Genomic DNA, 22615 nt, shown 5'->3' on the forward strand with positions numbered 1-22615 from the left:
TGCTGTGTTAAGATTATGCTTAAGTAAGCAACATTTCTATGCAAAATGAAAACTTTTACAACCACTTGAAGCATACAGCATTGTTAGCTTTCTGACTTTCCACATTTTATTTTAATAAGTATGATACAGAAATAGCCATCCTATGAATGGTTTTCTGCAAAAATGTCAGGCATTAATAAAATATATGCAGAAAGGCACTATAAAGGTAAGCTTCCCTGGAACCCTTCACTTACTATATCCTGCTGAACAGCTTTTGTTTCTACTATCAAATTAAAGAAGACTTTCTAATCTGAAAGCAGCAGCAGCAGCTGCTGTTGCACAGTATGGCAATAAATGTAAAAAGAGAAGTTTTGGGACCACAGCTACTGACTTTCTACCATACATCCTCTGACTGAGCATGGAAGCTCTGCCTTGCTTACACTGTCATTGCAGTGGGTTCAGCCACATCTAATACTTCATTCCTAGCTACAGATGCATTCTCCAGAAAAGCAATTTGAAGTACTTTTGATTGAAAGTTAGTTGTTTCAAAGTAATTCTGTGATGGTCTCTGTTGGTTAAAACTATAAATTTCTCAAAATATTCAAACAGGCCTGTATAACTTAGTCTGACTTTACCTGTTCCCTGGAAGGACTACAGCCATGTTTCCTTCTGTCAGATACATGCCACCTCTTCTAAACATTTTTTTAATGATGAGCAGCAGAAGTTGAATGAAAAGTAATATACTTAGAATAATTTAGAACTTGGAACTCCACCAGAGCATCTTTATTACACTACAGAAATATTTTAAAATGGGGAGGGAAAGGAAGATATATGTCCTAATCCATGGCCTGGTGCGTTGAAGTTGAGAATATCCATAATCTCTCTAAAGTATGAAATACTATATTCAAGTACAAGTTTGTGTCTGCCTGCATATATATACACACATGCTTAAATGAAGATACTAATATTGCTACAAGCAATTAACTAATAAACTGGAGTGGAAACACTGTTAAGTTTCTTCTATATTTTGAAATTTAGCTCTTTCTGGAATTTTTTAGTTTCATGGGGAATGTTTTTGGAGTTGCTTTTTGATAGATAAAAATATTCTAACCATTACATTTTTGTGAAATCGGTAAGACAGGATCACCTATTAGTACTATTCATACAGGCTTAAAACTGTGTTGTAAACAGTAATTCAAAATGTCTGGTTTCTGCACTGATATAGACAGGGAAATATTTATTTTTAATGTAAAATTCAGTACGAGCTGAAAGGCACATACATTACCAAATAACACTTACAGAAACGATCTAGCAAAAACCTGGGTTTTCATAGTATTAATTTATAAGCAGCATATTAAATACTTGAAAAATACTCTGTTCTTGTGAATATGTTCTCCCGTGGATGTTCTCAATATGTGAAATGCTTGTTTTAGTAAATGATTACATTTAGATTTTCAGTCTTATTTGTTAACCTTTTTACATTCAGGGAAACTGAACCACTTTGGAATGTGACGAGATTTTTTTTTTTTATAACACAGTTCCTCACTGAAAAAATGAGAACATTAAATTATTAATTCTAGACGATCCTTTTGCATGAAAATTATGCACTGTATGTTCCTATATTTATCTGAAACAGTGAACCTTTGGGGAGATGTTTTTGGAACTGCCTGTCTACAGAATAACCTCAAAAGAAGCTTGTTATTTAACTTGCCAGCATATTTATTTGCACATATCTTAAAGCACTAGTGTGGATGGAACAGTGGAGCAGATTATACATATGGTCATTTTGCTGTCCACTGACTTCCATTCATCAGAACGGAAATAAGGGAGGGAGAAGACCTTTATAGTTAAGATGTAAGTAGCTTTGTCATAATCATAGATGAGTTTGTAACTTTGCATTTCAGAATTGTTGGAATGGCAGTCCTCCCAGCAAAATCAAATCATGCCATAGCCACCTCAGCCAATTTTATTACTATTTCACTCCTGTGGCTGTTGTTAAACCACTCACTGTTTGCTTAGCATAGAAGATCTAGTATTGCCAATCCATTCCCATGGCCATTTTGCCTTTGTGGAGTTGGGTCTTTCTTAGTCCTTGCAGACAGCTTAGTTATCCTTGTGAACTTTGCACAAGTTTGGCCTATAAATACATTTGCTGAGGTTCAGTTTGTTGTGAATGCTACTCACTTCTGTCCTTCTCATATCCCTGTCTTCAAGGTGTTTTGGACTTAGTTACTGGTATCTGCTTGCCATGGATACTAAGTTAGAGTATAAAGTCATTTGTGTATCTGAGATAGTCACAAAAGCAAGTATATAGCTCTCAAAGAATTGCAAGAATTCTGCTTGGTTGTTTCATAATTCCCTGTATGAAAAAGGTGCAGTAAGTGCTTAAAAAATTTGCTGGGGATTTTACGTATACCAAAGTCAGTTCAAAGTTGTGGTTTGTGTAGCAGCTGTAGCTGTATCACGTTATCTGTACGTACTAAGGTGCAAAGATTAGCATCTCTACAGTAAGACCAAATTCGGATATGCATGGATGGTGGTAGCTTCTGATGTGCTCCTTATTGTCAGATTTCGATATTCATGACTTCTGTGTTAAGTTTTCACATATACAGCAGTGACAATCTTTATCTTTAAAATAAATAAATACTTTCATGCCAGGCAGCTAAAGGAGGGCCACCTTCCATTGGTCTTGGAAGGCAGACAGAAATGAGAAGGCATCTCACAGTGGTGATCTTCTGAACAAATGGTTTCAAACTGCAGTGCCTTCTCGTATGAATTACCAGCCAAAAATCTTGTCAGTCTTCTGTGATAGTTTCCTCAGTCAAGCGATTTCCAGTGACTGGTGCTTCTTACTGTTTCTGCTGGTTTGTTCCAACTTGTCGATGTTCTGGGCTGCCAGGAAGGGTGGTCTCTGCAGTGAGTTTGTATGTGGCAGAACAAAGTAATGAAAAATTACAGTATTTGTCATGCAGGGGGACAAATCTTGCTATAGTCTGCCAGTCATTCGTGTTCTTAAATAAAAAAGTAGAGGAGAGCAAATGGAGAGCTTCCTTCTAAGTAATAAACTTACTTTTTTGTTCTCTCTTTTTTTCTTAGAAAAATAAAATACCGATTCTTCTATGATTTTCTTGAGCAGCTGGGAAAGCATGTTGCAGTTATGTGAGAGATGGAATTGTATTATTTTAAATAAGTGTTGGAAGCTTCCTATTATTTGATAAATATTGCTTCACAACTGTGCTCTTTACTAATCAGACCACTTCTCTCCTCATTAGAGTTCTAGAAACTTTAATATGCCTAAACATCACATCTGCCTTCAGCATTACATGTTTCTCTGTGGTGGTAAGACACGTTTCATGTGTTATCACTAAACTTAGTGCTGATATTCTGACGATTGCCCTCTGCTCTTGAAAGGGATCTTTCACTCAGGCAGATAACTGCCATGGGTGTAGGACAGTGGAAAATAACTTCTTACAGTTTAGTAAAAGAAGGAAGTGACTGTTTTTCTTAAATGTATAGTAACTATTTTTTGATGTCCCTGATGCCTTTTAAAGTATAAAAGTGGTGATCCTGATTCTCATGTGTTTTACATTTGGAATATATTCCTATGTTAGTTTGTAAATGTATGTCCGGAGTTTCTGGTGGATGTATTTGAAGTCTGCTACCTATGTGTAATTGTGTGAATTTAAAAACAAATGAGCAAACCCAAATCCTTTAATTAGGATGCTAGGTAAGTTAAAATTTTCTTTACAGAAGCTTACTCTGAATAATAAGAACAGTGGATCCAACACATGCAGCCAGAAGGAAATTTGTTCTTTAAACATGCTAAAGCATTAAGTAGAAATTGTGTTATGATTTTAGTAGTAGGGTTTTTTCAGTGTACTGTAATCTGCGGATTTTAGAATTTATCCTCCTGTGATGTATAAAAAGTCATGCCAGTTGTCATGGTGATGTTTCAGTTGGAGGGAGAGTTTTGACTTAATTCAGCTAGTTTGTTCTGCCAGAGAAGTCTGACTTCTGCAGTGAATATTGGATACTTTGAGACTTTTTATTTTTCCTGAAGTTTGCTGTTAACCCTATACAGTCATCATAGTGTTCAGCAGAATCTATGCTCAGCTTTGTATTTGTTGAGCTCTGTGTAATGGCAACCCATTTGTGATAAGCTTAGGAATAAAATTAATTAGCCAGTTCTTTCCACTTGTTCTTGGCCAGCTTGAAATCAAGTGAGAAATGGTTGCTCTATTCCTTTAGCACATTTTGTAATTCTCCTTAAAAATGTAATTCCTTTTTTTGTCCTACACATGTTCACTTTCACCTAGATCACTAATTGTATTCATGTGTTAAAACAGTTGGAAGCACCAAGGCTGTAGAAGGTTAGCTCTGTACAGAGCAAGAGCCGTAGGTTCTTACAGATAATTAGCCCAGTGTGCCTGGCAGGAGCTATAGAATAAAGTCAGTGCAAAGCACCTTTGAAAAAGGGAGAAGGATGGACTTTTCTCCTAATGTGAAGTTTAATTATGTACCCTCAAGTAAATTAGCATATCAAGAATAACTTTGTGGATTTTAAACTACAAATTTTAATTCAGGAACTCAGATCAGTGTATTTCGTCTCGTATGTGGCTCCCAAGTTGGGGCCTTCTCAGTAAGACATCTGTTTAAATTCTCGCTCAAAATGTTGGTGTGCTTGAAAAAGACACTTTAAAAATGAGTAATGTGTACTGATGAATTGATGTGGCTGTCCTTGGGGAAGTCTTTAAGTGTTGGTTTGGTGGTTTGTTTTTTTTTTTTTTTCCTGAAGCACACTAGTACACCATCTTTTTAGGGAAAGAAGTCCTTACAAAATCTGAATAATATCACAGTCTGAAAAATGTCTTATGTCTGAAATTGGGAAAATCTTCAATGGGGCGGAGTAGGAGGGAACAGGCAGCTTTAATTATTCTCATGCTGTTAAATTATTAACAATTTTCACATTAAATGTGATTGTGTTGTCTTTTTAAGATGGTCCAGCTGAATCATCTGTTACAAATGGAGGCACTGCTGCTGTCACAGCACTGAATGATGACCTGGATATCTTCGGTCCAATGATCTCTAATCCTTTACCAGCAACTGCTGTACCTCCTGCTCAGGTAAAATTTATTTACTTATATGTGAGCATAAATATATGCTTGCACATATCCATGTAGTTCAGCAGATTTGATTTAAATTTTTGTTCTTTATCCTTTACTCTCCCTTCCCCTGCTTGTTGCTGAGGGCTGACTTTGTGCAACATGCTAGGTAGACACTAGTTTTAGGTTTTAGACACTGAAACCACATTTCTTTTTAAACATAAAACTACAGATAGAGCAAGCTTCCCACCATGCCTTAAGCCACCCGTGAGGTGAGGGGCATGAGCTGTATACATGCATTTAGGTTTGGATGTGTTAGCTAAGATTGCAAAGGAAAGTGTTGGTATAGGTTTTCTTGGCTCTTGTGGCAGTCTCTGTTCAACGTACCAGAAAGAACCATGTCTGAGCGCTTGTTGTCTGCTATTCTACTGCGTTAAGTCAAAATTGATCTAGAGGAACCTACCTATAGAGGTAGATATGAAAAACAGTAACCCGTTTCCAGCTTCACTGAGCTTTTTAATGTATCCAGCTTTGGTGTAGATTAAGTAAATTCAAATCTAGAATCATGAGGTTTCTGCTCAGCCCCATAATAAATGGGCCAGTGGTACTAACACATGTAACAGGGATGACTTCTGGTTTTCCCCCCTTCCTGCCTTTCTTAAGCTTGAAGTGACAACTTCTGTTGGTAGTCACTGTCTGCTCAGAGGAAAAGATTTTTGGGTTGTTATTAATGTTCAGTAAACAGTCTTCGCTGAGACCTTTCAGAATTTTGGCTTTCTCTTGTTTCTGTTCTATAAGCAAGTGACATAACCTGCTGGTTTAGCAGTGATTTAGCTGTAGAATACAGGAAACCCAAAAGAAGGCTAAATATTCAAGTGTGAGAAAAAGCAAAGTGAATGCTAATTCTTTGGATGGTGATAGTTGGAGATGGGTTGAATAATGGAGTGGCTGCTAAAGAATATTGAATTATATGCATTAGCAATTAAAGAAAATAGATTATTTAAAGTGCATCTCTGTGATGAAGATTGGTCACTAGACCTTCTGTGAGAGAAATGTTTTGATACCTGTAGTTGATCTCTTAATGTGCTAGTTTCTAGATCAAGTATGACACTAAATTGATTAAAAAGCAGTAGAATGGATAATGTTATTCTTAATATCTGGTAAGTATCACCTTGTTTGCGTACTAGAAAGCATGAACATATTTACTTGCTGTTAACAAACCAGTCCAGATTTTTAGTGACATTTTGCTTTTTTCTGAGTGCCATAACCAGGAGCAGCAAACAGAACTTTTATCAAATACATGGTCCTTAATGACATCTTCCAAGATTTAATTCTTGGTTATCTTCCATTTTTAATTCTTTCTCAAAGAAAATGTAAAATAACCAGATGAGAGATGGGTAGGTAGCAGAAGATAGATTTGTAATGCTCATTACATGGGTTGCTTGATAAACTGGGACAAAGGGAATATTCTCTTTTGCTTTAGGATTAAAAATGCCCTGCAGGCCTTGCATTCAGGATGGTAGGGTCTAGTCTGGGAACTGATGCCAGGCAGCAGTTGAAGGTGCCTCTCATTTGGCAGTGGTATGAGTGTTTTGTGGGATCTTTCACCTTGTAATATGGATAAAAGTTGTATAGGATTCAGAGGAGAGTCAGGAGAATATTGCAAACTGGAAATGGTCCTCCATAATAAGGGATTTTAAGGACTCAGTCTGTTTAATTTCTTGAAGTATAAAAGCGGTGTAATTATTTTGTGCGAGACTGCAAATAGGAAAGTGGGCATAAACTAGAACTCAGTCCAGCACTTGAGTAACCCTAACATTCACTTCCTGCATTTGGATTTGGAAAATTCAGTGAAGAAATCTATGGCCAATTTTTAAGCTGAGATGAGTAGCACTTGTTTGAATATCTGTTAAGAGAATGCCTTGAGTTAAAAAAATGAAATAGAAGAATGGATCAAATGTGGAATAGTGTGGCTTGCTTTCTTACTTGGAGATACTTACCGTGATGTTCTGCATAGTAGGTGCTTCTGAGATACCACAGTGTAACTTGTGAATATTGAAAGAGAAAGGAATTTAATGGTGCTCCTCAACTGATTTGTAGAAGCAATGTATGACTGCTGATTTTTCAAAGGTGATCTTTTCTTTTCAAGCCGAGCCTGTAAGGCAGCATATAGTACTAAGCGTATATGTTTTTATGGCACTGTGGAGCACAGAAATGTCTGTTTCAATGTTTTATTATGAAACTGAAACAATGTGATGTCTGCAAACCTTAGGATTTATGACCATTGAAATAGCCAAGACATGATTTTCAAATGAAATCAAAAGCATTTGTTTTTCCTGTTTCAAACATGACTTGAGAATTCAGGATTGTATGCACTTTTACTCTCTTTTCAGATATGCATCTTTATTACAGTTTTCAAAAACACTTAGAATATTTCTTCCTACTCTTCTGTATAGTTGGATGCTGATAAAAACTGTTCAATTTGTAAAGGACTAGTAAAGAACAATATGTGAATGAATAACTTTTTTTCTACAATTTAGTGTACTAGCAAACTCAAGACAGTTAAAGAAGAGTTAACTTAACCAGCTCCTACTGTAAAGCTAGATAAAAGGCATATGCTATAAATGTACCCATTACACAATATTCAGGGACAGAAAAAAAGAAAAAAAAAGACATTTTGTATGTTTAGTGCTGCTTTTTCATGTGAAGTGACCATAGCTAAATTATAGCTATTAGAACAAAGTTTTTTATTGCCAAACATTGGAACTGAAGAAAGGTCTGTCATATTCAGCTATACTTAAAACAATTTCCTAAATTGTTTTAGCCAGATGTTAATTTCAGACTTTGTATGGGTATGTCTTCCAGTAACGGTGGGATCTTCATTCTTCACTGAAACTTGTAGGGAGGGGGAGACGGGGAAAACTTAGAGAGGTTGTTGAGTCTCCTTCTCTGGAGGTATTCAAAACCCGCCTGGACACGAACCTGTGCAACCTGCTCTAGGTGATCCTGCTCTAGCAGGGGGGTTGGACTAGATGATCTCCAGAGCTGCCTTCCAACCCCTACCATTCTAAAAAAAACCCAAAAAACCAAAAAACCCTGTGAGGTGTTAAGTTTGAAAGTATTAATTCATAGAAACACTTAATGTAAATCTTTCTCCAAGCAGGATACTAAAATCCAGTCAACTTAAACTCTTTGGGATTTTTGTGTGTGTGTGCCTGATTTGAATTTTATTGATTTGGTGGCTATAAAAATATATTTTTGTAGAGATGGTATATGTTCTTCACGATTCAAGTCTGACAAGCTTTCATGTTGATGTAGTAGTATGTTATAGATAACTAGATGTTCTTAAATACTCATTTTCCCCTGAGGCCAGGTATGGGCACCTAGCATGGTTGCCATAAATGAGCAGGCAAGCTTCAACTTGTTAACAAATTGTAGTGATGATAATGTGTCAAAGTCCTCAGGTTTTATGGAAAAAATGAGTTATTTCAGAAGTTTGCTTTACTGTGAATGTTAGTTAAGCAGAGTCTTACTGGAGAGCTATTTAGTCCTATTCTAATAAGATCAGTTGAATTGTTTGTAGCTTCTGTTTATGTTTATTTTACCCCTTTAAATTTTGAGGTATCTGAAAGCTAAAGTTTAATACCTTCATCTGGGTTGGGGCAATCCCAAATATGGATACAGGCTGGGCGATGAGTGGATCGAGAGCAGCCCTGCAGAGAAGGACTTGGGGGTACTGGTGGATGAAAAACTGAATATGAGCTGACAGTGTGCACTTACAGCCCAGAAGGCCAACTGTATCCTGGGCTGCATCAAAAGAAGCGTGACCAGCAGGTTGAGGGAGGTGATTCTGCCCCTCTACTCCGTGCTCATGAGACCCCACCTGTGAGTACTGCATCCAGCTCTGGGGTCCCCAGTACAAGAAAGACATGGAGCTGTTGGAGCTAGTCCAGAGGAGGGCCACAGCACCTCTCCTAAGAGGACAGGCTGAGACAGTTGGGGTTGTTCAGCCTGGAGAAGAGAACACTCCAGGGAGACCTTATAGCAGCCTTCTGGTCCTTGAAGGGGCCTACAGGAAAGCTGGACAGGGACTTTTTACCAGGGCAGGTAGTGATAGGACAAGGGGTAATGGTCTTAAGCTGAAGGAGGGTCAATTTAGATTAGATGTTAGGAAGAAATTCTTCACTGTGAGGGTGGTGGGGCACTGGAACAGGTTGGCCAGAGAAGTTTCTGGATGCCCCATCCCTGGAAGTGTTGAAGGCCAGGTTGGATGGGGCTTTGGGCAACGTGGTCTAGTGGAGGGTATGCCTGCCCGTAGCAGGGAGGTTGGAACTAGATGATCTTTGAGGTCCCTTCCAACCCAAACCATTCTATGATTCTGGGATTATCTCTCTTTGGTGCTGGAAATGCCTGAGGTGAACACAGTGGAAGAGTAGGTATCATACTTCAAAACCAGAAGGAACTAGCTGGACTGAGTCTAGAGGAAAAGAAAAATATTTTAAGTTCTAGATAAGGGAAATCTGAAGAAAGAGTTAGAAATGAGACTGCAGGGGAGATAAATGTCTTCAAGCCTAGAAAGGGTTGATTGCAAAGAAAAGGCTACATTGTTTGCCATGAGTACTGGATGTACACCAAGAAATAAATTTGAATTTTTGATCTTACTGTAGGGATAATTATGTTCTTGTGTATCACCTGAGAAGGTGACAGAAATCTTCATCTCTGTCAGGTATTGCTGATAATTCCTTAAAACAAGAGAACAGATGAGATTTCTTAGTGTTTTTCTTGATTCTGTGAACTGAATATAGTTGAGCACTCATTTCCTCATCAGTTATCACCAGGAAATAACAGTTGATGTTTTTTTATTGGAACTGTCTAGATGCCTAAAAATGAAATATGCAAAATCAAACCCAGGAAGAGTTGAAATAACCAGGAAGTCCACTGACACTGCAAAGAGAAAAAAGATGAGAATTGTACACAGAATTTAAGACCTGAATAGTGCACTTACTTGCTTACATAAGAAGAATGATGCACTAGGCTGTATTTTCCCTGCTTCCCTGGAATGCAGGTAGCTTTTCCAGTTAGCAGGGAGAAACTAAAAATGTTATGTGGAGCCGTTACTTACCGCTATATAAATGAGAGACAGTAGAGACCTGGCTTTTTTATAGCCCATCCCTGCTTACTTAAGAGATACCAGCCAGTGCCAGAGACCTGCAGGTAGCAGGGTAGTGCAACGTGTGACATTTTGGCTTCTGTGGTCTTTCACTGCACGTGTCCCACTGTCTGCTTCCCTCTTCTATTTCCACTGCTGCCACCTGTCTTTCAATTTGCAGATGTTGGAGCAACTGTCCCTGCCAGGGCAGAGGCTTCGACCCAGGCAGAGCTTCAGATGGTGGATGCAGCCCTGCAAGTCACAGGCTGTGGGGAGTGCCTGGAGCCTCTCCCTGAGGCCATGAGAGATGGTCTTCTTTCCTGCAGGAAGTGTGCTGTTCTTCAAGAGCTGTGTCACCAGGTGGAGGAGTTATGGCAGGAAGTGAGCAGGTTGTGCAGCATCAGAGAGGATGAGAGACAGCCGTATCTTCTCAGAGACGTGACAGCTTCAAGAGCCCTGGACCTCAACTACAGTGGAGATACCAGCACAGTCTGCTCCTGGCAGAGTGGTAACTACCATCTCTGAGGAAGACGAAGAATGGAAGCTGTGACTTCTGGCACTGAGAAAGTGGCTCCAGCTCCACCTGAAGACTCGCAGCTACAGAACTGGTTCACTGCCCTCAAAGCTGAAGAGGTGCTTTCAGGTGAAGCACCTGAGGCAACTGATGCTGAACCATGCAAGATGACCAGGATGAAGTGGCAATTGATAGTAGTGGTCAACTCCCTGCTGTAATGGACAGAAGCACCCATCTGCTGACTTGACCTGTTGTCTAGAGAAGTTTGCTGCCTGCCAGGGACTTGGATCTGGGATGTTGTGAAGGGAGTGCTGAAGCTTGTCCAGCCTTCTGTTACCTCTTGCTGTTCTTCCATGTGGGCACTGCCAGGGACAATTTGGAAAGAAGAGTTGACTACAGAGCTCTGGGGGTGGTTAGCAAGGTGTACAGTGGCCAAGGTGGTGTGTTCCCCAGTCATGCTGGTGAAGGGAAAGAGTGTAAAGAGGAGAGCACTGATAGTGCATGTCAACAATTGATTGCAGAGCTGGTGATGGCAAGAGGATTTTAGTTTCTCTGACTGTGGGACCCTATTTCAGGATCAGCATCTGCTTGGGAGAAATGGAATCCACCTCACCAAGCAGGACAAAGCCATCTTTGCCAGCAGGATGGCTGACCTGGTAAGGAGGGCTTTAAACTAGGGGCAGTGAGGAAGTTACCAGCAGCCCTGTGAAGAAGCGATAGACAGGGTCAACAAGCAAAGGGCCTGCAGTGATGTGAATGAAAGGGAACGCAAAATCAACAAAACAGATCTTAAGTGGTGTCACCTCAAGCATTTGCATGTAAGCAAGGAAGTGCCTATAAGGCACCATTATGGCAAAAGCCATCGGACCCCTTTGGGGAAATCAGCACGCTGGGGCCTCTGTACAGATGCACTGAAGTGACTGGCGCACACAGTACGGGGAACCAACATGAGAAATGAGAGATCTGTGTGCTGTTACAGGGCTATGATCTTGTTGGGATCACAGAGGTGTGGTGGGATGGCTCCCATGACTGAACTCCTGCCATGGAGAGGGATACAGGCTCTTTAGGAAGGACAGGCTGGGAAGACAAGGAGGTGGTGTTGTCCTTGATGAGAGAAAACAGCTGGAATGCATGGAGTTCTGCCGGGGGATGGATGATGACCCAGCTGAGAGCTTATGGGTAAGGACTTCAGAGCAGACAGGTATGGGTGACATTGTATTGAGTGTCTGCTATAGGCTGCCTGACCAGGAAGAACAAGTGGATGAGACCTACAGAGCAGCCTCACACTCGCAGGCCCTGATCCTCTTGGAGGACTTCAGCCACTCCAGTGTCTGTTGGAGGGACAACACAGCATGATATAAGCAATCCAGGAGGTTCCTGGGAAGCATCAATGACAACTTCCTGACCTAAGTGATAGAGGAGCCAACGAGGAGGGGTGCTCTGCTCAGCCTCGTACTTGCAAACGAGAAAGGGCTCGTTGGGGATGTGAACATCAAAGGCAGCCTTGGCTGCAATGCCAATGAGATGGTGGAGTTGAGGATGCTGAGAGGAGGGAGCAGAGCAATAAGCAAGATCACAAGCCTGGACTTCAGGAAAGCAGACTTTGGCCTCTTCAGGGATCTGCTTGATAGAATCCCATGAGATAAGGCCTTGGAGGGAAAAGGAACCCAAGAAAGCTGGTTAATATTCAAGGATCATCTTCTCCAAGCTCAAGAGCAGTCCATCCCAATGAGCAAGAAGTCAGGCAAATGTGAGGAGGCCCGCATGGATGAACAAGGAGCTCCTGCCAAACTCAAATGCAAAAAGGAAGCACACAGAAGATGGAAGCCGGGGGAGGTAACGTGGGGGGAATACAGACTCTATCTGAGCATGCAGGGGTGGAGTCAGGAAAGCCAAAGCCCAGCTGGACTGGAATATGGTGAGGTATGTCAAAGGCAACAGAAGGACTTGTTTAAGTACATAGGTGACAAAAGGAAGAGTAGGGAAAATGTGGGCCCATGGTGGCCCTGGTGACAACAGGGACATGTAAATGTAAAAGGCTGAGGTACTGAATACTGCCTTTGCCTCAGACTTTACTGGCAAGACCTGCATTCAGGAGTCCCAGGCCCCAGAGACCTAGGGGAAGGGCTGGAGCAAGGAAGATGTACCCTTAGTGGAAAAGGATAAGGTCAGAGAATACTTAAGCAAACTGGATATAGATCATGGCCCTGATGGGATGTACCCACAAGTGCAGAGGGACTTGGCTGATGTCTTTATAAGGCTACTCCTGATAATCTTTGAATGATTGTGGCAATTGGGAGAGATGCCTGAGGACTGGAGGAAAGCAAACATCACTCCTATCTTCAAGAAGGACTAGAAGGAGGACCCAGGGAACTACAGGCCAGTCCGCCTCGATCCTTGGGGTGCTGTGTCCAGTTCTGGGCTCCCCAGGACAAGAGAGACGTGGACATACAAATGGCCACCAAGATGATGAAGGGACTGGATCATCTCTCCTATGAGGAAAGGCTGAGAGAGCTGGGACTGTTCAGCCTGGAGAAGAGAAGGCTCCGGGGGATCTCATCAATGTGTATAAATACCTGATGGGAGGGTGCAAAGAGGATGGAGCCAGGCTCTTCCCAGTGGTGCACAGTGACAGGAGCACAGGCAATGAAGGAGCACAGGCAATGAAAAGCCATCTGGACTGCTACAGCTGTCAGACCAACTTAAAATATTGAGGATGTCATGATCTTTATCTGCTGTTTTGCAGTCTTTTGGAAATGAAAAGCCAAAATGAAAATACTTATTTCTAGTCTCATGCATTAATCTAAACTTCTTGTCAGCCATGTGCTATTTGTGTAGTCACATGGCAAGTGTAAAGTGATGGATTCAACTTCCATATTTGTGGTCCTGACACATCTGGCTAATATTTCACAGTGAAAACTTCCTTTGGGTAGGTATGACCTTTTACAGGTAATATATAAGCTATTGATGACAAAAATCATTATGTTTAAACACGAAGCATATAGAAGATGACTTCCAGTAGTTCTGAAAAATTCTGTTACCTTAACATCATGAAACCACTCAGAATATTCCCTAATTACCCGATGAGCGTTTAGTTTTGGTGTAATGACTGTTTGAGGGCACCACGTGTAGCCTTTCTTAAAGACAAACTATTATATGTATGCCAAGCGTGCTTTTACAGAGGCCTTGTGTAGCGTGGGAATGTTAGATATGTGAAAATCATGTCAACGTTGTTTTTTTTTTTTAACTTGAATGCCACCTACTGTTTTCTTGCCATGTATTTTGCGTTACTTTCCATTTATTTAGCTGATGAACACTTCAGGAAGTGCTTGTTCAGTGCTTTGGCTCCTCTCAAATCTTCCAAAACCAAACTGAATGAAGATGTTAAATGAACACTTCATCTCATGACATAAACATAATAGATCATGAGTCCTCCAGGTCTTCAGCTTTTCCTTCTCTTCTCTGCATGCATGTAGTGATGCGCTTTATTTTGTTAAAGCACCTATAGTAACAGTATTTCATAGATCTGGAGACGCTCCAAACAGTGGTTCATCCCGGATGAGAACAGTTTCTCTGACGCTATTCTTTATTTAAAGAAAACAGCAACAAACCCAGACATGTCTGCTCTTCTCTCTGCTAGAGAAGAGCAAACCCCTTCCTTACCGCCACGCAAGCAGCAGAGAAGCCGCCTCAGTTAACTCGTTTCCACTGCTCGCGTGGACTTCTCCAGTCTGCTGAGCAGGGCTGTTGTACAGAGGCTGTCTGAAGCAGATGCCGTGGTAGGAGGACCATGTCAATATGGAATAATTCAATAGTGGGACTTCCTGGGTATATGCACGGTAAAACTAAATACTGCTATTTAGGATGGGCTTTTACCTGAATATGTTATTAAGTCTGACTCTGGTATTTTCAAAGACTGGTTATGTCTCAAATGGAGTAGTCTCAAATGGAGAGGGCTTCTTGGTACCCATTAAAAAACTTTGATTTTGCTTTGCAATCAGAAATGTTTGTCAGTAATAAGCAAGAGGCAGGAGCTTTTATAATATGTACATAAGGAAGCAGATAGTTTAAGTGTACATTGGCCAGAGAGAAGGTGTCACAGGAGCTGAACAATGTCTGGTCTTGTTCTGTCTACTTTCCCTTTGTAGTGCTATCACCTCGCCTTTTGTTGCTTACTTAAGGTCTAGTGACCTTGGCCCAAATTGGCTGTTGTATAAATGCTGGTTTGCAGTTCCGGAGAGTTTGCATTTCTTGTTCTTTTTTTCTTCCCTTTCCACAAGAGTTTTGAAGATTTTTCACTATCAACCATGTGAATCTGCTCTCCCTTCTCCTGACGGTTTCTGGCCACTTTAGTTGGTACCAGAATTGTTTTGTAGTTATTTTTTTTTCCCTAATTTACAGCAGTGCATATCGACTATTTGTATTGCAGTATCCAGCGTGACCGCAGTGGACTTTTCAGGGCTTAGTCCGCAGCCTGCCAGCAAAACCAGAAGTTCGGATGTTGTTGCTTTAAGCAAGAACATAGGTGTGTTCCATATCTGCGTATGCTGTGGTGGCTTCTGATCTGTCTCCCACTTGGAGTACTGCATCCAGCTCTGGGGGCCCTAGTACAAGAAAGACATCGAGCTGTTGAAGCGAGTCCAGAGGAGGGCCACGAAGGCGATCAGAGGGCTGGAGCACCTCTCCTATGAGGACAGGCTGAGAGAGTTGGGGTTGTTCAGCCTGGAGAAAAGGCGGCTCTGGGGAGATCTAATTGTGGCCTTCCAGTACCTGAAGGGGCCTACAGGAAAGATGGTGAGGGACTGTGTATCAGGGAGTGTAGTGACAGGACAAGGGGTAATGGGTTTAAGCTGAAGGAGTGTAGATTTAGATTAGATGTCAGAAAGAAATTCTTTACTGTGGGGACGGTGAGATACTGGAACAGGTTGCCCAGAGAGGTTGTGGATGCCCCATCCCTGGAAGTGTTCAAGGCCAGGTTGGATGGGGCTTTGGGCAATGTAGTCTAGTGGAGGGTGTCCCTGCCCATGGCAGGGGGGTTGGAACTAGATGGTCTTTGAGGTCCCTTCCAACCCAAACCATTCTATGATTCTGGGATTAATCAGCTTTGGCATGCAATGACAGTAAACAGATGGACCTGACTGAAGATCCAGTCCCTCCACGGTGGCTTTTTCTTCAGTGTAGGAGCAAGTTCAAACTCGTGTGTACGGCTGTGGGGTTAGGCAGGTGCATACTAAGCAGTTGGGGATCATTTAGCTGGACTAAGTTAAGGCCATAATTTAAGTATGCATTACAATTTTCAATGCATATACATTTGATTTGCATTAAAAGTTCCCACTGGTAATGGGATGAGTTGTGTATTTTAAGAAATAAAACAAGAAGACAGTGTATTGTCTAGTTACCTAAGCAATCTCCCCTATGGAACTGTATGTGTATGAGCAGTAAAACACCAGCACTGAAAGACACCTGGATGTCATTTGTTTACAAAACATTTTGGTGCAAGAGCAATAAAAAGCCTGACAACCTGCGTGTATTTTAGTTTTTCAGCCGTGGACTACATCAAGTTTTAGATAATTATGCTTTCTCAATAAATGAAATGTGCTTAAAGAACTCTAAGCCAATTAGAAACAATGTATTTTAAAAAATTTATTACTTTAAGTAGATCAACTAAAACTTTACTTTTGCCTTTTCTCCAAAAATACTGTTAATCTTAGTTGTAGTAGTGTATTTCAAAGCACTTAATCTTTTGTTTTAGCTCTTCTCTAATCTATTCTGCCTATGAGAGGATTAATGAGATGTGAATTGTAATCTCCTTATTGATTTCCTAATTATTTTTCATAATCTAACTACAGCTCATGATTTATGCTTCTCACTGATGAAAAATGTAGGACCAACAGGAATTAATAATCCGTATACGTACACCCCAGAGCTGGTTGGGGATTTAGTTTTCCTTGTTTTGTAACCTCTGTCTGGTCTGGTGGTCTTTCCATATTGTGTGAACTGCTTTCTTCTCTTTGGTCATACCACATCTTTTTTAAATCCTCATTTACTTGAAGTTAATTTCTGTAAATGAACTGGGTTTTATTTAGTTCAGGAGTGAGGATGCACAGTAGATATTTAACATAACATCTTTTGCCAGTTCCATTCAGTAGCCTGTCCTGACCTTTATTTCCCAGAGCACTTCCACTAAACCAACAGCTGCCACCTTGTCTGCAGCATCCGGGGATCTCGATCTGTTCACTGAGCAAACAACAAAATCCGAAGAGTCGGCAAAGAAACAACTCTCCAAAGACTCCATCTTATCACTGTACGGCACAGGAACCATGCAGCAGCAAAGTGCTCCAGGTAAATAATTTTGTAAAGGTTTCTGTGCAGTCCTATTTTAAGCTTTACCTAGAATAGTTATTTCCTGCAGGTATGAAACTAAGATTGGGAACCCTGCTACCTATATTCAAATGAAGATTTTTATTTTTACTGTTTATAAAAATGAGAAAATCACTGAAATGTCACACAGAAGGTAAAGAAAACAATAGTAGGTAATTTTAATTTATTTATAGCTGTTCAAATTATTACAATTTACTGAAAAATTTGCGAATTCAGCTTCTGCCGTCTAATTCATCATTTAGGGTCTGAGTCTCCGACGTACAAACAGCAGGCTGCCAGGTTCGGTTCAGAGCTGTCATATTTTGATTTTAGCTATGCTTGTATGAAACCAAAGGCCTCCAATACAGCAATTAAAAGATTCTGGTTCACCACAGGGATTTGCCAAACTCTTTTTGGCAGTTAACCTCTGGTGGCGAGTCCCTTCCCTTTGAGAGGTTTTAAGCAATTCCCTACTTTTGCCAGACACTAGATGAACAGCCCTGACCTACAACTGGCCAAAATTATCCTTTAAAATTATTTTGGTGCACTTCTGACTTCTGGGGATGGGGGAGAAAATCACAGGATGCTTTTGCTGAATTCTTCCCTTCTCTGATGTAGGTATGTTCATGGGGTCGTCTTCTATGCCGTTTACCACACAGCCATCAACTCATTTTCAAGGCTTTCCAGCCATGGGAGTTCCTGTGCCTGCAGCAACTGGGATGATGGGAAACATGATGGGACAATCGGTGCCGGTCATGGGACAGAGCACAGGAGTGATGGTAGGAATGGGAATGCCCAATGGATTTACTGGTACTACACAAACTGGTGTGATGGGACTTCCTCAAAATGTCGTCGGACCTCAAGGTGGAATGGTGGGACAGATGGTCACGCCACAAAATAAGTATGGATTGCAACAAAACCAACAAGCTCAATGGAACCTCTCTCAGGTAAAGACTTGCTGTTCCCAGACAAGAGGGCTTTGGGAAAGATGCTGCTTTTCAGACACAAAATGTGTGGCTGTAGGAGGGAAGCTGTGCTGTAGCCAAGTTACTGACTGCTGGACTATGAACTGCTCAGAGGCACATGGGAAAAAAAACCAGTGAATAATTCCATTACAGATAACTAACATATGAGCAGAGAATAACTTTTGCCAAGGTACAGCAAACTCAGTTCTCTGCTGCTGTAGCTACTCTCATCCCGACATCTGAACTAGCCAGGTAAAAAGCTAGCTTAGCTATAGTTACTGAAATGTAAACACAGCCTTTATAACTAAAAGCAGAGTTTAATTGCTTGAGGATAGCCATTAACAATTGATACTTTCATTTACAGACTTCAGGATAAATTTCAGTGGAATGTGCAGTGCTTTGCACTCTCCTGTAGACAATTTGCTTAGGCTTATCTCTTATTTATCTGTAGCATTTCCCTGCTAGTTTTTTATTTCTTAAACATGTTTAAAAGGTTCTCTAAAAGTGTTAGTGCACACTTAGTACTATAGTTGTACATCATCCATTGAAACATCCTGAAATCAAGTATTTGATAGGTTATGGGAAGAGGGGGACACAAACCTTGGAGTTCAGTATGGATGATAACTATTTTTTTCAAAGTATTTTTTGAATTATAAGAACAATACAGTAATTCCATGCTGCTTACTGTAGTAATTCGGGAATTGAACCGTAGTGACTTACTTAGATTGGACAATATTCATTTTTACTGTTGTGCTCAGTCTTGTGGTGTGAATGTTTATGAAGGTAAGCAGCATTTCTTACGTGGGTAAAACAGCCCCTGTCTGAAAATATGAAGTTAGTCTGCTTTGAAAAGTAATTTTTAAAAGGTGAGAATTTTAAAATGTCAAAAAAATCTATGGATTTACTGCTAACAGTCTTTTTCTAGGCATCTAACTTTAAAAAGACCCATATCAGCTTTGAAATGAAAATCATGCTTCTTATCGAGTATATTTTAAAAGTTGACTCATAGAACAAGCTCTTAACAAGTTTCTGTACTCCTTGTGCATCAGGTGTACTCGGTCTGCTCACAGCCCGCAGTTTGTAGGGGAACTGTGATCTAATCTCTGCCTCCAGCTGAAAGGGGGAGAGCTTGCTTTACTTACCAGAACAGCATGCTTTTTATATATATCTAGTCTACTTCTGAATTCTACTCCAGAATCTCCAGAAGAGATTAACAACGAGGCAAAGCATGTTTCCATCACCTTATTTTAAATTTCCATGTTCAGTGCAGGGTTGTTTTTGCAGATACAAAGCAAAGGAGAGTAACCTGAAGAACATTTTTACATTGAGCACTGAAAATTAGTGTGACTAGATACTATTTGTAGGGAGTAGAAATATTTTTGCACCATCCCTGAAGTGAATGTGCTGAACTTGAAACCCTTTCCTACCTTTAATTAGGTGATATCTTTAATTTCATGTGAATGATTTCAGTTGTTTTTAAGCAATGCGGGTAGAGTAAAGATCTTGAGTAGATTCTTTAGCAAGAATGGTTAGATTTTTATATGTCCTAAGTTTGGCAGGGATAGTTAATTTTCTTCCTAGCAGCTGGCGTAGTGCTGTTTTGTATTTAGGATGAGAATAATGTTGATAACACACTGATGTTTTAGTTGTTGCCAAGCAGTCAAGGACTTCTCAGCTTCTCACACTGCCCTGCCAATGAGGAGGGTGGGCGCCCAGGAAGCTGGGAGGGGACACGGCCAGTGCAGCTGACCCAAACTGGCCAAAGGGGATATTCCATACCGTATGACATCACGCTCCATGTATAACTGGGGGGTAGGCTGATGCATAACGGCGATAGCTTGAACAGAAACTGGTTCCAGAAAAGCTGCTATCTTGCAAAATGCTTAGAAACTCAGATTGAGTCGCTATTTTTATTTAATGAGAAATACTAATTTTAGGGAAACGTACTTACACTGGGTTGCTGATTTAAGAAGTATGACTGCTTTTTGGCTAATCGCATGTTGTGTTTCAGCATTGGTGCTAATGAGGCTTGTGCGTATGCTTCACAGATGAATCAGCAAATGGCTGGAATGAATCTCAGCAGTTCCAGCAATGTGATGGGCTTTGGCCAGCCCCCCAGCACAGCAGCAGGATGGACTGGAAGCTCCTCTGGTCAGACTCTGAGCACACAACTGTGGAAATGAAAGTTGGGATGGAAGCCTCACCCAGAACAGCCACCTAACACATTCCTTGTTCCAATGCGTTTACTTTCGCTGTTCCTTCCATGTACATATTCATTTTCTTTTCCCCCAGCTGTTCAGATTAAGAATATAACTGACTGACCGTGTTGTGGTCTATATTGATTTAAATTTGATGTAGTGAAAAGCAGATCAAGAATACATTTATACATCATTGGCAGCGTTTTCATACAATGCATATGATTTCATAGACCGTATATTTAAGAAGCTGCTTAACTGATTTTTTTCCCTCAAAATTCTAGATCAAATGTTTGCATATAAGGGATGTAGCTATCATGTTAGTAATATCCAAAAATACGAACCCTGACCCCCCCCAAATTACCCAGTAATCCTGTAGAAGGTACTGTATGAACAAATGTTTAATCATATATAAATAGAATGTAAATGTATCACTGAGCAATGTTTTCTAGTGTATCAAACAAATTTTGTTTCATCATACATTTCACTGTGATGTTATTATGGTGTGCGTAACAGGGAATATGGTTATTGAAAGAAAGATAAACCTGGATCTTACTGTAGTTCTACAAATCAATAGTTTATTCTTTTAAAAATGAGCGTTTCCATTTGAGTTTCCTGTGATGAAGTACCCAACCTGGCTCACGAGGCACGTACACAGTATTACTGCTGGGAACTAGCGGCACAATACGTATACTAGGTAACTCGGGGTGAACAGAGAGATTTTTTCCTTGCAGAGATATCCAGGTTTATGACAGTGATTGTGTTTACATTTTATGGTGCCTCGTAATGATAAAATGTTATTTCCCTATATTAAAAGGATAAATCCATAAATGATTGTGGGGTTTTATTTCATTATTTTGTGACCTATTTGACTGCTATTTCTTCAAAAAGTCTACTTTTAATGAAGCAAAACGTTCAATTTGGAGGATCCATTTATGCAAATATTTAGATCAACAGTTTGTGATTTAAAATCAGTTTATAATTACACCATTAAGCTGGATAAATACAAAAAGTATATACATAAATGATGACTTTGAAAATACTCCATTGCAGCCACATTTCTCTTTGATTGTTTTTACTATGTGGAAACAGCCGTGTCAGTTTATTAAGACGAGAGTTCAGAAAAGCATGCAAACGAGTTAGAACAAAGCACACCCACATGATTTGCTTGTTAAGAGTATCTGACAACTTCCTTTCTTGTCCACAGAAGTCCATCAGATGACTATTTAAAGGTCTCACGCAGAAGTAGACTATTTTAACTGGCTGAATTCGAACACCTTCTAACACGTCCACTGTCCTGTACTTCCTGTGTAACTGTGTCTCCAAGTCATACCTCAATATTGACTGTGTCCAGGTGGTATTTTGGCTCATTAGCTAGATTTACTTTTTCTGTTCGTGTGTGCCATACAAGAACCTACAAAATAACATTTGTGTTAGTACAGCCATCTGCAGAGATGACAGGAAAGTGTTTTAGTAAGTGTGGAGATCGGTACCTTTGTGCAGTTGTTTGCTTTTGGTTCCAGTTCCTCCACTGTTGTTATCTGTTTCAGAAAATCAGATTCTTGCATTCCCGGTTGAGAACCACGACGCTTGAATACAGCTTTCGGATGCGACAGAATCACTTGAAGGCTCACAGCAAATCCTTGGAGAGAGGGAGGGGAATGTTAAGAAGAACTGTTAGGCTTTATGTTTTTGTGCAAGTTACACTTCAGCCTAGAAATCTCTCATGTTCTTTTTAAAAATGTGTAAATTTGATTATATGGATAGACAGTATTTGGTAGGTTTGTACAGCCGACATTGTTTTGATTTGCCCTGAAGGTGCAATCAGATTTTTTTTAATTGCAGCATATTTTCAAAGTTTAATCAATTTCCTGTCATGTAGAGAATATATACTTTTTTGCCTGAAAATGCAAGTATTTCTACAGTCTCAGACTATCCTTCCTTTCTACTTCCAATTAAGAAATAAAACTAAATTTTAAGTAAAATGAAATGTATTAAACTTACACTGTACAAACACTTCCAGGTTTACAGGTGAGAGTCGGAAAAAAGGTTAAAATGTTACTTATCACAACTGCAGTCTTTAGAGACTTTTAACGTTATTGTTGGTGAAAGTCATATTCATGTTTTGCCTTGCACACTGTGTAGTTATTGTGGATCACTTTCACAATGGTGGTCTGCAGGACAGTCTGTAGCTGATCTGTGCGTTGCACAGCACAACTGAAAGGACTTAGTGCATGCACGTGCGTCTCCTTGGAATGTATTCCTCTAATAACGGACATTAGGTCCCTCGAAAGGAGATTACAAACTCAGAAATCACTAGTTTGAACAAACTCACTCTCTGAAGCAGCTCT

At 40.3% G+C, this 22615-nt stretch overlaps 2 protein-coding genes across 6 annotated transcripts in view; one reads left to right on the top strand and one right to left on the bottom strand.

Moving 5' to 3' along the window:
- The window catches only part of SMAP1 (small ArfGAP 1), a 102692-nt gene extending 81597 nt beyond the window's left edge, over positions 1–21095 (top strand). For all 3 annotated transcript variants that reach the window (XM_075747434.1, XM_075747435.1, XM_075747436.1), the window contains 4 exons: positions 4975–5102; positions 16918–17086; positions 17723–18051; positions 20118–21095. In XM_075747434.1, the coding sequence (XP_075603549.1) occupies positions 4975–5102; positions 16918–17086; positions 17723–18051; positions 20118–20252 (761 nt within the window). In that variant the 3' untranslated portion in view covers positions 20253–21095. The remainder of the gene's footprint in view (positions 1–4974; positions 5103–16917; positions 17087–17722; positions 18052–20117) is intronic.
- The window catches only part of B3GAT2 (beta-1,3-glucuronyltransferase 2), a 46251-nt gene continuing 33024 nt past the window's right edge, over positions 9389–22615 (bottom strand). For 2 of the 3 annotated variants that reach the window (XM_075747439.1, XM_075747437.1), the window contains exons 3-4: positions 21758–21906; positions 18510–21678 (exon numbers count right to left, since the gene is read on the bottom strand). In XM_075747439.1, coding sequence (XP_075603554.1) covers positions 21592–21678; positions 21758–21906 — 236 coding nt within the window. In that variant the 3' untranslated portion in view covers positions 18510–21591. Of the gene's footprint in view, positions 9559–18509; positions 21679–21757; positions 21907–22615 lie in introns of those variants that run through there. The other variant, XM_075747438.1, reaches the window with a different exon arrangement.

This window comes from Balearica regulorum, chromosome 3, assembly GCF_011004875.1.
Source record: "Balearica regulorum gibbericeps isolate bBalReg1 chromosome 3, bBalReg1.pri, whole genome shotgun sequence".
NCBI classification, from domain to species: Eukaryota; Metazoa; Chordata; class Aves; order Gruiformes; family Gruidae; genus Balearica; species Balearica regulorum.